At 43.2% G+C, this 12457-nt stretch overlaps 1 protein-coding gene across 3 annotated transcripts in view; it reads left to right on the top strand.

Annotated features, from left to right (window-relative positions):
• DRC11 (dynein regulatory complex subunit 11) overlaps nucleotides 1-12457 on the top strand; it is a 158623-nt gene that overhangs the window by 113765 nt on the left and 32401 nt on the right. For all 3 annotated transcript variants that reach the window (XM_075829612.1, XM_075829611.1, XM_075829610.1), the window contains exons 7-8: nucleotides 272-356; nucleotides 8775-8912. In XM_075829612.1, coding sequence (XP_075685727.1) covers nucleotides 272-356; nucleotides 8775-8912 — 223 coding nt within the window. The remainder of the gene's footprint in view (nucleotides 1-271; nucleotides 357-8774; nucleotides 8913-12457) is intronic.

Raw genomic sequence — 12457 nt, 5'->3', positions numbered from 1 at the left:
TTGTACTATATTGATATCCAGTGTAAAGTGACATCACAACTATCTGTATGGCCTTTATGGCCTTTGTGCAATTTCCAATTACAGTACGAAAAATGTGCCCGGAATGTAAACCAAGGTCAAATGAAAGTCTGTTCTGTACTGTAAGTTATGGCAGAAGGAAAATAGCAGTGTACTTTTTTAAGCAATAGTGATCCCCTAAAGTAATATTACCATGAAATACATCCATACTTTTAATGTACATGTACTAAAAATGTGTGTTCCTTTATATTAGGCATGCCACCGGAAAATTCCCCGATTTCCCAGATGAAGAGGACGGAGGATCGAAGGCTATCTTTGCTCAAAAGACTCCAGAACAGGTATCACAACTAAATATCCTGATATCCTATATGTCAAGGAATTGTGTATTGTCCACTATTTCTGGCACTGTTCAATCAAGACTGGGGGAGGCACAGGTCAGGGATAAAAGTCTGTTCACCGGAGACTGATGTCTTTTTACCTTATCCCAGCTGTCACCTGTCACTTTGTATCTCCGAACAATAAAAGATTAAAAGTGAAGGCAGATTCAATGTAACATTTCCATCTCTGGCTGCAGCAGTCATTCCTTTTTTTTTTCTTTTTCATTTTTATCCCTGTCACTAGATCTGCTGCCTCGTGGAATAGGATCCTAATCTCCCCTGTGCATGTTACGGCCCTGCTTCTGCCTAAGCTTTGTACTCTGGCTCCTGCCTTTGATCCCTGGAGCGATAATAAGTATTAAATGTTAGCACATGACACTGAATACCCCTGGAGAGCGGTGCCTTAGTCTACCAGGTCCAGTCAAGATCTTGCTACTCTGTCAGGGTTTGTTCACATGAAGCCAAGAGCTTTCAAGCAAAATGCAGATTCTTTCCAGATTTTGATATCTTTATCAAATAATTTGTAAAGATTCTGGCAGATGTTATATGTCAGCTCTCTGGGCCAATAAAAAGGACTATCATGTTCCAAAACACCCATGTTAAACAGCACTTTAATAACAACCTGTCTGTGTCCTGCTGTCTCTTAAAGTAATAGTGGGCAGCATAGGAGAATGGGATACATTCTGAGCAGAAATAATATTTAACCCCTTAATGACAAGGCCTGAAAAGGTCTTAATGACCAGTTAAATTTCTTAAATTTTGCCTCCCTCTCTTTCAGCAGCCATAACTTATTTTTTAACATTTACGAGGCTGTGTTTTATGCATGAATTTTTTTTTTTTCCCTGCGCAGTTTGGAGGTACAAATAAGTTACTATGTAATTTATGTCATTTATTTTTGCAGCGTAAATATCGAAAAAAAAACTATTTTCTGCATGGTTTTTGTTTTTGATACCATTCATGTTTTACTCCAAATACATTTTTTTATTAATTCTTCAGGTTATTACGGACATGTACATACCTAATATGTGTCGTTTTTTTGTTTTTATGTAATGTGTGGGCAATAAAATACAAATTTTTACTAAATAATGACTTTTTTAGTGGATATTATTTTTTTTATTTATTTTTTAATCACATGAAGGGATAACTTTTTAACAACTTTGTTTTATACTTTTAATGTATACTCCCGTATGCTAATACATTACATTGTGTTTCTATCAAACAGGCTGCTGTTAGGGCAACACATGATGTGCCCTAACATCTGGCTTACAAAACAGATAGCCCAGAGTCTTTTCTGCAGAGGGTTCCGCTAGTCTCACATCAGGTCACCGGGAAACCCGGTGACGAGATCAATGGGGGAAATCTCCTTTGATCGTGCTGCGGTCACGGCTATCAAATAGCTGAATGGCCGGCTTGGAGATTCCTTCGCACCATATCGTATTCACTAGGCCTCTTTAAGTACAGGAGCCGTTAACAACAGATCCTGCTTAGCTGGAGCGCTTATAAGCCTTTTCCACAGTGACGTCAAAAGACGACGCTGCAGACTTGGGACCTGCACTGCCCGCCGTCAAAAGACATTGGGCGGAAGGGAAGGGGTTAAAATCCATGCATTTGTAATGCAAATAATCTCTTGAAAGTACCAGTCATATCAACAAGAAGGTACTATTCAGTGTTTTTATTTATTAGTGTAACGACAGGGGTAGGGAAACGAACAAGTGAGCCCTAATCTATCCGCCACTCTGTCCCTGCCTACTTGCAACGACCCGCCCTAGGCGACGGGGTACAACTGGGCGGCGGTCCCTACGCTCAGTAAGTGCACGAGACAAACATACAAGGGAATACAAAGCAAGGGAAAGGGGCAGTTGCCCACGGCAACACCGTGAGCAACCAGAGTGGTGAACGAGCCAAGTCAAACCAGGAGAGCACGAGGTACCAAATGCAGAGCAGGAGAGTAGTCAGTAAGCCAGGGTCAGTATGGAGCAGGATCAAATAGTTAGGAGCTGTAGCTGGGCCAGGAAACCACACGAGAAGAATCACAAGCAAAGGAGGAACAGGAAAGGCAGGTATAAATAGACAGAGGGAGGGAGCTAGCTCCGTCTGGCCAGGCTGTGATAGGCTCTCCCACTCCTAAACCTGCCATCCTGAGTGGTGGAAGATGGAGTCAGTCTCAGAGACGTAGATTCAGGTGCAGACTGATTACATATGGGAGTTAACCCCGAAGCTGTGCCTGGCAGATCCTTTACAGTACCCCCCCTTTTATGAGGGGCCACTGGACCCTTTCTAAGTGGACCTGGTTTACAGGGGAAACGAAGGTGGAACTTCCTGACCAATACCCCAGCGTGAACATCCCGGGCGGGTACCCAAGTCCTCTCCTCAGGCCCGTATCCTCTCCAATGGACCAGGTACTGGAGGGAGCCTTGGACCATCTTGCTGTCCACAATCTTGGCCACCTCGAATTCCACCCCTTCAGGGGTGAGAACGGGAACAGGAGGTTTCCTCGAGGGAGCCAAGGACGGGGAGCAGCGTTTAAGGAGGAAGGCATGAAACACGTCGTGTATACGAAAAGATGGGGGTAACTCCAGCCGGAAGGAGACAGGATTGAGGACTTCAATGACCTTATACGGCCCAATAAACCGGGGAGCAAACTTCTTGGACGGGACCTTAAGACGCAAGTTCCTAGACGATAACCACACCAGATCCCCGACCATAAACAAGAGGTTAGCAGAACGTTTTCTATCAGCCTGAGTTTTTTGTACGCTCTGGGACGCCTCTAGGTTCTTCTGAACCTGGGCCCAGACTGTGCACAGTTCCCGATGAACGACCTCTACCTCGGGATTGTTGGAACTACCAGGTGAAACGGAGGAGAACCGTGGATTAAACCCAAATTTACAGAAAAAGGGGGAGACCCCTGACGAGTTACTGACCCGGTTATTAAGGGAAAATTCGGCGAGGGGAATGAATGAGACCCAATCATATTGACAGTCAGAGATTAAACACCTTAAATATTGTTCTAGAGATTGATTAGTCCTCTCAGTTTGGCCATTGGTTTCAGGATGGAAGGCAGAGGAGAAGGACAGATCAATCTCCAACTTTTTACAGAAGGCTCTCCAAAACAAAGAAACAAATTGTACCCCTCTGTCTGAAACAATATTGACAGGGACCCCATGGAGACGCAGGATGTGTTTGACAAACAAGGTAGCTAACGTCTTGGCGTTTGGTAGTTTCTTGAGGGGCACAAAGTGGCACATCTTACTGAAGCGGTCTACTACCATCCACACCACCGACTTGCCTTGGGATGGAGGCAAATCGGTGATAAAATCCATGGAGATATGTGTCCAAGGTCTCTGGGGAATGGGCAACGAACGTAGTAAGCCCGCTGGTCGGGACCTGGGAGTCTTGGACCTAGCACAAACCTCACAAGCGGCGACGTAGGCCTTAACGTCTTTAGGCAACCCAGGCCACCAATAGTTTCTGGCAATGAGGTGTTTGGTACCCAAGATGCCTGGATGACCAGATAGTGCGGAGTCATGATTTTCCCTAAGTACCCTTAGCCGGTATTGCAGGGGAACAAACAGCTTGTCCTCAGGAAGGTTCCCGGGAGCTGAACCTTGATGAGCCGCAATTTTAGAGACTAAATCAGAATCAATAGAAGAAATGATTATACCGGGAGGCAAAATACAAGCAGGATCTTCCTCCGAAGGAGGGCTGGCCATGAAGCTACGCGACAGTGCATCGGCCTTAATATTTTTAGAGCCAGCCCTATAGGTAACCAAAAAGTTGAATCTGGTAAAAAATAGCGTCCATCGAGCTTGTCTCGGGTTTAGCCTCCGAGCAGATTCTAGGAAAACCAGATTCTTGTGGTCGGTAAGGACCGTTACCTGGTGCCTAGCCCCCTCCAGGAAGTGGCCCACTCTTCAAATGCCCATTTAATGGCTAAGAGTTCGCGGTTGCCAATATCATAGTTACTCTCAGTGGGCGAAAATTTCCTGGAGAAGTAGGCACAGGGGCGGAGATGGGTGAGGGACCTGGTACCCTGGGACAAGACAGCCCCCACTCCCACCTCGGATGCGTCAACTTCCACGATAAATGGCTCCATTTGGTTGGGCTGAACCAGCACCGGGGCCGAGATAAAGCACTTCTTAAGGACCTCAAAAGCCTGGACAGCCTCAGGAGGCCAGTGGAGGAGATCAGCACCTTTGCGAGTGAGGTCCGTAAGAGGCTTAGCGATGACCGAGAAGTTAGCAATAAATCTCCTGTAATAATTAGTGAACCCCAAAAAACACTGTAACACCTTCAGGGAGGCAGGTTGGACCCATTCCGCCACAGCCTGAACCTTGGCGGTGTCCATGCGGAATTCATGAGGAGTGAGGATTTGACCCAAAAATGGTATCTCCTGTACCCCAAACACACATTTTTCGGTTTTTGCAAACAGTTTTTTTCCCGAAGGACCTGGAGCACCTTCCTGACATGCTCAATGTGGGAGGACCAGTCCTTGGAAAATACCAGTATGTCATCAAGGTACACTACAAGAAATATCCCCAGGTAATCTCTCAAAATCTCATTTATGAAATTCTGGAAGACCGCCGGAGCATTACACAACCCAAAGGGCATGACGAGGTATTCGAAATGACCTTCGGGCGTGTTAAACGCAGTCTTCCACTCATCCCCCTCTTTGATGCGGATAAGGTTATACGCCCCCCCCCCCCCCCCCCCGTAGATCAAACTTAGAGAACCATTGGGCCCCCTGAACCTGATTAAAGAGATCAGGAATCAAAGGAAGGGGATACTTGTTCCTTACAGTGACCTTATTTAGGTTACGGTAGTCAATGCATGGCCTAAGACCACCATCCTTCTTCCCTACGAAGAAGAAGCCAGCACCTACCGGAGAAGTAGAGGGGCGAATGTAACCCTTGGCCAGGCATTCCTGGATATACTCTCTCATAGCTTCACGTTCGGGACAAGCAAGATTAAATATCCTACCCTTAGGAAGCTTAGCTCCTGGTACCAATTCGATAGCGCAATCGTATTCTCTATGAGGAGGTAACACTTTGGAGGCCTCCTTAGAGAAAACATCAGCGAAGTCCTGAACAAACTCAGGTAGCGTGTTCACCTCCTCAGGGGGAGAAATAGAATTAACAGAAAAACATGACGTCAAACATTCATTACCCCATTTGGTAAGCTCCCCAGTATTCCAGTCAAACGTGGGATTATGCAACTGCAACCAGGGAAGGCCTAAAACCAAATCGGACGATAATCCCTGCATCAACAGTACAGAGCACTGCTCCAAATGCATGGAGCCAACAAGGAGTTCAAAAACAGGGGTATGCTGTGTAAAATAACCATTAGCAAGAGGAGTGGAGTCGATACCCATGACCGGGACAGGTTTAGGCAAATCAATCAAAGGCATAGCAAGAGACATAGCAAATTCCACAGACATGATATTAGCAGAGGACCCTGAATCCACGAAGGCACTGCCAGTAGCAGACCTACCACCAAAAGAGACCTGAAAGGGAAGCAAGATCTTATTACGTTTCATATTTACGGGAAATACCTGTGCGCCCAAGTGACCTCCCCGATGATCACTTAGGCGCGGAAGTTCTCCGGCTGCATTCTTACGCTTAGGACAGTTGTTCACTTGATGCTTGTCATCCTCACAGTAGAAGCAGAGACCATTCTTCCTGCGGAAATCTCTACGTTGTTGGGGGGACACGGAGGCCCCGAGTTGCATAGGTACCTCTGAGTCTTCCGGGGAGGAACGAAGCAACGGAACCTCGGGAGGCATCATGGGGGAGTCGGAGGAGAAAACACATAAACGTTCATGTTGTCGTTCCCTGAGACGTCGGTCAAGTCGTACCGCTAAAGCCATAACCTGGTCTAGGGAGTCAGAAGAGGGATAGCTAACTAGCAGGTCTTTCAGGGCATTCGACAGACCCAACCTAAACTGGCACCTTAAGGCAGGGTCATTCCACCGAGAAGCTACGCACCACTTCCTAAAATCAGAACAATACTCCTCAACAGGTCTCTTACCCTGACGTAAGGTCACCAGCTGACTCTCGGCAAAGGCAGTCCTGTCAGTCTCGTCATAAATGAGTCCGAGAGCAGAAAAGAAACGATCAACGGAGGAAAGTTCAGGGGCGTCAGGAGCCAAGGAGAAGGCCCACTCTTGGGGCCCTTCCTGGAGCCGGGACATAATTATACCCACCCGCTGGTTCTCAGAACCTGAGGAATGAGGCTTTAAGCGAAAGTAAAGCCTACAACTCTCCCGAAAGGAGAGAAAAGCCCTCCGGTCCCCTGAGAACCGTTCGGGCAACTTGAGGTGGGGTTCAGGAGGTGAGGTGAGGGGAACTACCAAGGTAGCATCAGGCTGGTTGGCCCTCTGAGCCAGGGCCTGGACCTGTAGGGAGAGACCCTGCATTTGCTGAGCCAGGATCTCAAGGGAGTCCATAGTGGTGTTAGGGACCAGGGTAGACTAGGTATGGGCTTGTGAATATGTAACGACGGGGGTAGGGAAACGAACAAGTGAGCCCTAATCTACCCGCCACTCTGTCCCTGCCTACTTGCAACGACCCGCCCTAGGCGACGGGGTACAACTGGGCGGCGGTCCCTACGCTCAGTAAGTGCACGAGACAAACATACAAGGGAATACAAAGCAAGGGAAAGGGGCAGTTGCCCATGGCAACACCGTGAGCAACCAGAGTGGTGAACGAGCCAAGTCAAACCAGGAGAGCACGAGGTACCAAACGCAGAGCAGGAGAGTAGTCAGTAAGCCAGGGTCAGTATGGAGCAGGATCAAATAGTTAGGAGCTGTAGCTGGGCCAGGAAACCACACGAGAAGAATCACAAGCAAAGGAGGAACAGGAAAGGCAGGTATAAATAGACAGAGGGCGGGAGCTAGCTCCTTCTGGCCAGGCTGCGATAGGCTCTCCCACTCCTAAGCCTGCCATCCTGAGTGGTGGAAGATGGAGTCAGTCTCAGAGAAGTAGATTCAGGTGCAGACTGATTACCTATGGGAGTTAACCCCGAAGCTGTGCCTGGTAGATCCTTTACAATTAGGTCCTAAATAACAATTGTGTGGTCCTCACCCAATTATATAAACGAATAACCTCTGGTGACAACAACAAAAAACACAACAGATTTCAATCTTAAGTCATTTTTTCCAAAGAGTAAACCAACATACAGAAACCGAGTGGGGAAAAAATAAGTACACCCTTCCTACTTCTAAAATCATGAAGACAGTGATTAGCAGCCAGGTGTTATTTATCAAATGCACAAGATTATTAATCAAGAAGTGTGACAACCTCTATATGCCATACATACATGACCTGCAGACCTCAGATCCCTGACAGCTCAATTTTTTCCCCCAAAAAGAATATGGCAGCAAAATTGCAACTAAACAAACCACAAAAGTTCTGGAACAATATGATGTACTGTTATACAATCTATAAATAACGATATATAAATTAAATACCACCATACAGCACTCAAATAATACCAACTTGACCAAATGAAAGCTCAGTATATAAAGTTATCTAACAGCAGTGAAATACGATTTCTAAATAATACTGCTATACAATATTCACAAGTCTTGGGTGCTAGGCCTTCTGTAGAGCCCCCTTTAACAGGAGCAGCCCCTGCGCCCAGTGCGACCCCGCAGCTCACACACTCTTAAGACCCTGATCACCACAAACATCCTATAAAGTACCATCTATCAAGCATGGTGGTGGAGGGGTGATGATTTGGGCTTGTTTTGCAGCCCAAAATCCTGGGAATCTTGCAGTTATTTAGATGATGATGAACTCCACTTTATAACAGAATAGTCTTGAGATAAATATGAAGCCATCTGTCTAGCAGCTTAAGCTGGGCCAACATTGGGTCATGCCACTTGCCAATGATCCCAAACACACTAGAAAATCGACATTTAAATGGCTAAAGTAGAAAGAAAATAAGTTTTGTAATGGCCAAGTCAAAGTCCAGACCTCAACCCCATTACGATGCCGTGGCAGGATCTTAAGATATCTGTGCAAAAAGTAATGCCCTCAAACATCAATGAACTGAAGCAATGAAATGATGCAAAAGACTGATAAACTCCTACAGAAAACGTTTACTTCAAGATATTTTTGCTAAAAGTCTTTCTACATGTTACTGAATTATAGGGTGTACTTATTTTTTCCCATCTGGTTTCTGAATTTTAGTTAACTTTTTTTTTAAATGTATTAAATATTAAAATCTGTTGTGATTTTTTGTTGCCCCTAGAGGTTATTTGTTTGTGAGATCCACACACAATTTAGGCTCTGATATATAAAAACATAGACTGTGAAATAATTATGCATAAAATCTGACTGGTCTGGGTCTTTACTCTCCATAAATTTCCTTTTGCTTTAGGTTGCTGCAGAGCTGGCTGCTAAAGAAGAAGCCAAAGATAAAAAGAAAAAAGAAAAAGGAAAAAAGGAGAAGGGAAAAAAGAAAGGAAAGAAAGAAAAAGATAAAGCCAAAGGAAAAAAAGGCAAAGGCAAAGAGGAGGTAAGAAGGTATCACTGCTGGTTCCCAATGAAGAAATTAAAAATCTCGAGAGCCCTTTAAGTCTGTATCAGATTTCATGACTACACCCGATATATATACACACAGCATAAAAGTGTAGTAAACTGTATCAAATGCCAGCAAAAACAACATGTAGTAGCAACAGAGGAACTTTACAAGCACATGTAATAGTTACTAGAATTACTGTTCATAATCCAACAGAAATACATTAGCTTGCATCTTCAAAAAATGTGACGGAAAAATACCAAATATAAGCATAAAAAATGACTTATACAGAAAATATTCCACTGGCACCATTTCCATTTTATCAGTGTTTTCCCTAAACTTAAAGATGACCAAATGCATTCATAAAACCAACAGATAATAAACTGCAGCCCATGCTCATGTTGTTCACAGCCCCCTTAACTTTTTATTCAGATTCAATGAAAGTTACTGGAGAGATAAAAACTGAAAAACACATGGAGAGCCTAAAAAATAAAACTGGTTTTAGAAAAACTTGACAGTACTACTACTATAGTATATACTGCCCTGGGTTGTCTGTAGACACTAGCGTCATGCCTTCTGTTCATAATGGGGCATGACAGTTATGACAGATCTGTTTTTCAGACAGATACCAATGAATCCTTATGGATCACTAAAGAGTTTGCCAACAGGTATCACAACACCACCTTCACCTGACATGACTAGGACTACTCACTACTTTCCCCGACCTCTTGTGCCTATGTCCTATTGTTTATAGATTGAAAAATTGTGTAGGCAGGAATCCTACCAAATGTATCTTGTAAAAAATTGTTTCACTTGTCTATAAAACTGTCTTCCGTAAATTTATGGTGCTATATAAATAAAAAATAATAATAAAATTCATTGACTTATAATGGGGTTCCTCAGGCTTTCGTCAGGGTCCTGGTATTCTTGACTGAAAAAATAACGCTGCAGACTGCGCTATTCTTGCAGTGAAATATAGCAGAACCCCTCACAGAAGGCCAATAATGGCAGTGTGAACATAGGCTCAGATATATTTTTCGGAGGGGGGGGGGGGGGTTGGGTCTGTGATCAAGTTGGCAATGCACATAGATAGCTGTAGGCTTAACGCTCATTCACCAGACAGCTATCTTTCTCGTCTTCTCCATAAACATGCATACTTGGCTGAGTGTGCATGTTTATTTTAAGAGGGAGACAAGCTGGTGCTAAACACTTCTGACAGTGGAACAAAAGGATCGGACATATTAAGATCTAACATGCCAAATCCTTATTGATTATTATGTGGTAAATATATTTTGTAATTTGTGTAATTCTTTCAAACAAAATTGCAGTTGTCAAATCACTGGTTATAGTAGAAGCTACTCTTAATAATTACGTTTTTCTTAATATCCTTATTCACATGAATTGTTGCCTATGTTCAATTCTGACATTGAGACTCAAAAGAAAAACCTTCCATTTTCCTAGTGTATGAAACAATTTGACCTAAAACTGAAATACTGACACATTATGAATAATTTCCCCCTAGATTTTTATTCAAGGTCTCTGCAGAATGTATACGTACTCCGTAAATTGAATTAAGAGAGGCCCATTATCATTCCCATTTCCCAAACTAATTTTGACATTACCTTTTCAGAATGGCAGGCCTAACATGAATGGATTAGGTGGTCTTCCTACAACTTCCTATGTTTCACTGAGAAGGATACAGTGACGGCAACAATTTTAGAAATATTGCCATAGGGGACAACCTCATTACATTACACTATCAAAATGTATTAACACGTAACAAAAGTCTAATCTAGTCCACATGTTGTGTGTCAGAAACAAAGTATTATTTCCATTAAAGCCTAACTCCATGTGGCATTAGTGTTTAGTGTCAGGCAAACTAAGTCCATGTTGTAGTAAAGTGTTGGAGTTCATAGTTTAGACTTCAAAACTGAGGTGTGCTTTTCTATTAGTGTTTAGCTGATGTATTTGCATTGTATGTGCACAGTCTTACTTGCTGTACATTGCCATTGAAGGTTTTAAATGGATTCTCCAATGATTGGTTGACATTGCTCAGTTTTCGTAAATGAGTTGGCAGGCTGGTTACTATAGGCTGGCAACCTCAAGATATAACATGCTCCAAACGACATTATCCAGCACTCCTCTAGTTTCTCCTCTGCACCCTAATCTAGGCTCTTGGCATGTTGACATCAGTAGGTCATGGAGGGATTCACAGCAAGCAGACTACGCAATATTCCATGTATAAGACTATAAAACAAATGGTTAAAATATTAAATCATTTAAGAAATCAGACATAAGTAATACATCTTATTTTTTGGCAATGCAGTCACTGGCAACAATAGACAACAAAGGACACCATGGATACTCATTAAAGTGCACCTACCATTTAGATTTCTACCAAAAAATGTACGCAACAGTTTGTATTATTTTCTTTTTAGATTTATTCCTCCAATACGGGGCGCTGAATCCTCTGCTAAATATGCCAGCCGTTTTTGATCAATGTAAAGACTCGGTAAGGGAGGATTACAGCTACCGCTAAAAGGTACTCAGTGTAGACAGAGTTTTAATGATTCCAATGACTTGAATAAAATCAGTAAAATGTGTATTCCATAAACTCACTCTATAGGTAGCCATGAGTGATTGAAATCATATTGATCATATCAAACTGGGGATTTAGTACCGCATAAAGCTTGGACCCATATTGTAATATATTAGGAAAATTATCAATGCAAATTGATGCATCCATTTCAGTAATAAACAAATTAAGTAACAGTGACCATCACTGTTATGGTGGTCCTGTAGTTGTCACTGTTATAGTGGTCCTGTAGTTTTGTGTCCGTCATTGTTATGGTAGTCTTGTAGCTGTCATGGTTATGACAGTCCAGTGGCCATTGCTGCTATGGCGGTACTGTGGCTGTCACTGTTATCCGTGTGGCTTCAAGACACTTTCTTTACTTGTAAGACCAGCTTAACTTGAAGTTTTAGTTACAATTAAAGAGGCTCTTCTCCCAAATGTTTTATTTTTTTTTATCTGATCAATGCCACGCTTAGGACATTGGCATTGAGCCAAGTTCATCTTTCTCTTACCTGCTGTTAAAACTGTGCCAATACAGCTCTGATCCAATCAGTGTCTGGCTATCTTGTTGCTGGGGACACACTCCCTACAACCATAATCTTTTCAATGTGGTTATCAGGATGCACAGGCCGCTGCAGAAAAAAAGTTGCCATACAGAGCTTCCCTCAGTGATACCAGTAAACGACCAGGGCCCGCCGCTATCAGTTGATTGCAGGGAGGGGGGCTTCATTTAGAGAAGGTTTTAACCCCTTTAAGTATGTTTTCTTGCATATATACACCGCGTTCCAAATTATTATGCAAATGTTATTTTTCGCTGATTTTCCTAAATAGTCGATGCAAATGACAGTCAGTATAATCTTCAAGCCATCAACCGTTGGAGTATAATGCGAATTTTATTGAACAAATCTCCTAATGATAACATATATTTTTTTAGAAGTAAAAAACTCAAAATGTTTCAAATTATTAT

The sequence above is a fragment of the Rhinoderma darwinii genome, chromosome 6, assembly GCF_050947455.1.
Source record: "Rhinoderma darwinii isolate aRhiDar2 chromosome 6, aRhiDar2.hap1, whole genome shotgun sequence".
NCBI classification, from domain to species: Eukaryota; Metazoa; Chordata; class Amphibia; order Anura; family Rhinodermatidae; genus Rhinoderma; species Rhinoderma darwinii.
The sequence above is the reverse complement of the archived record's forward strand: the minus strand, read 5'-3'. Positions and strand labels throughout refer to the sequence as shown.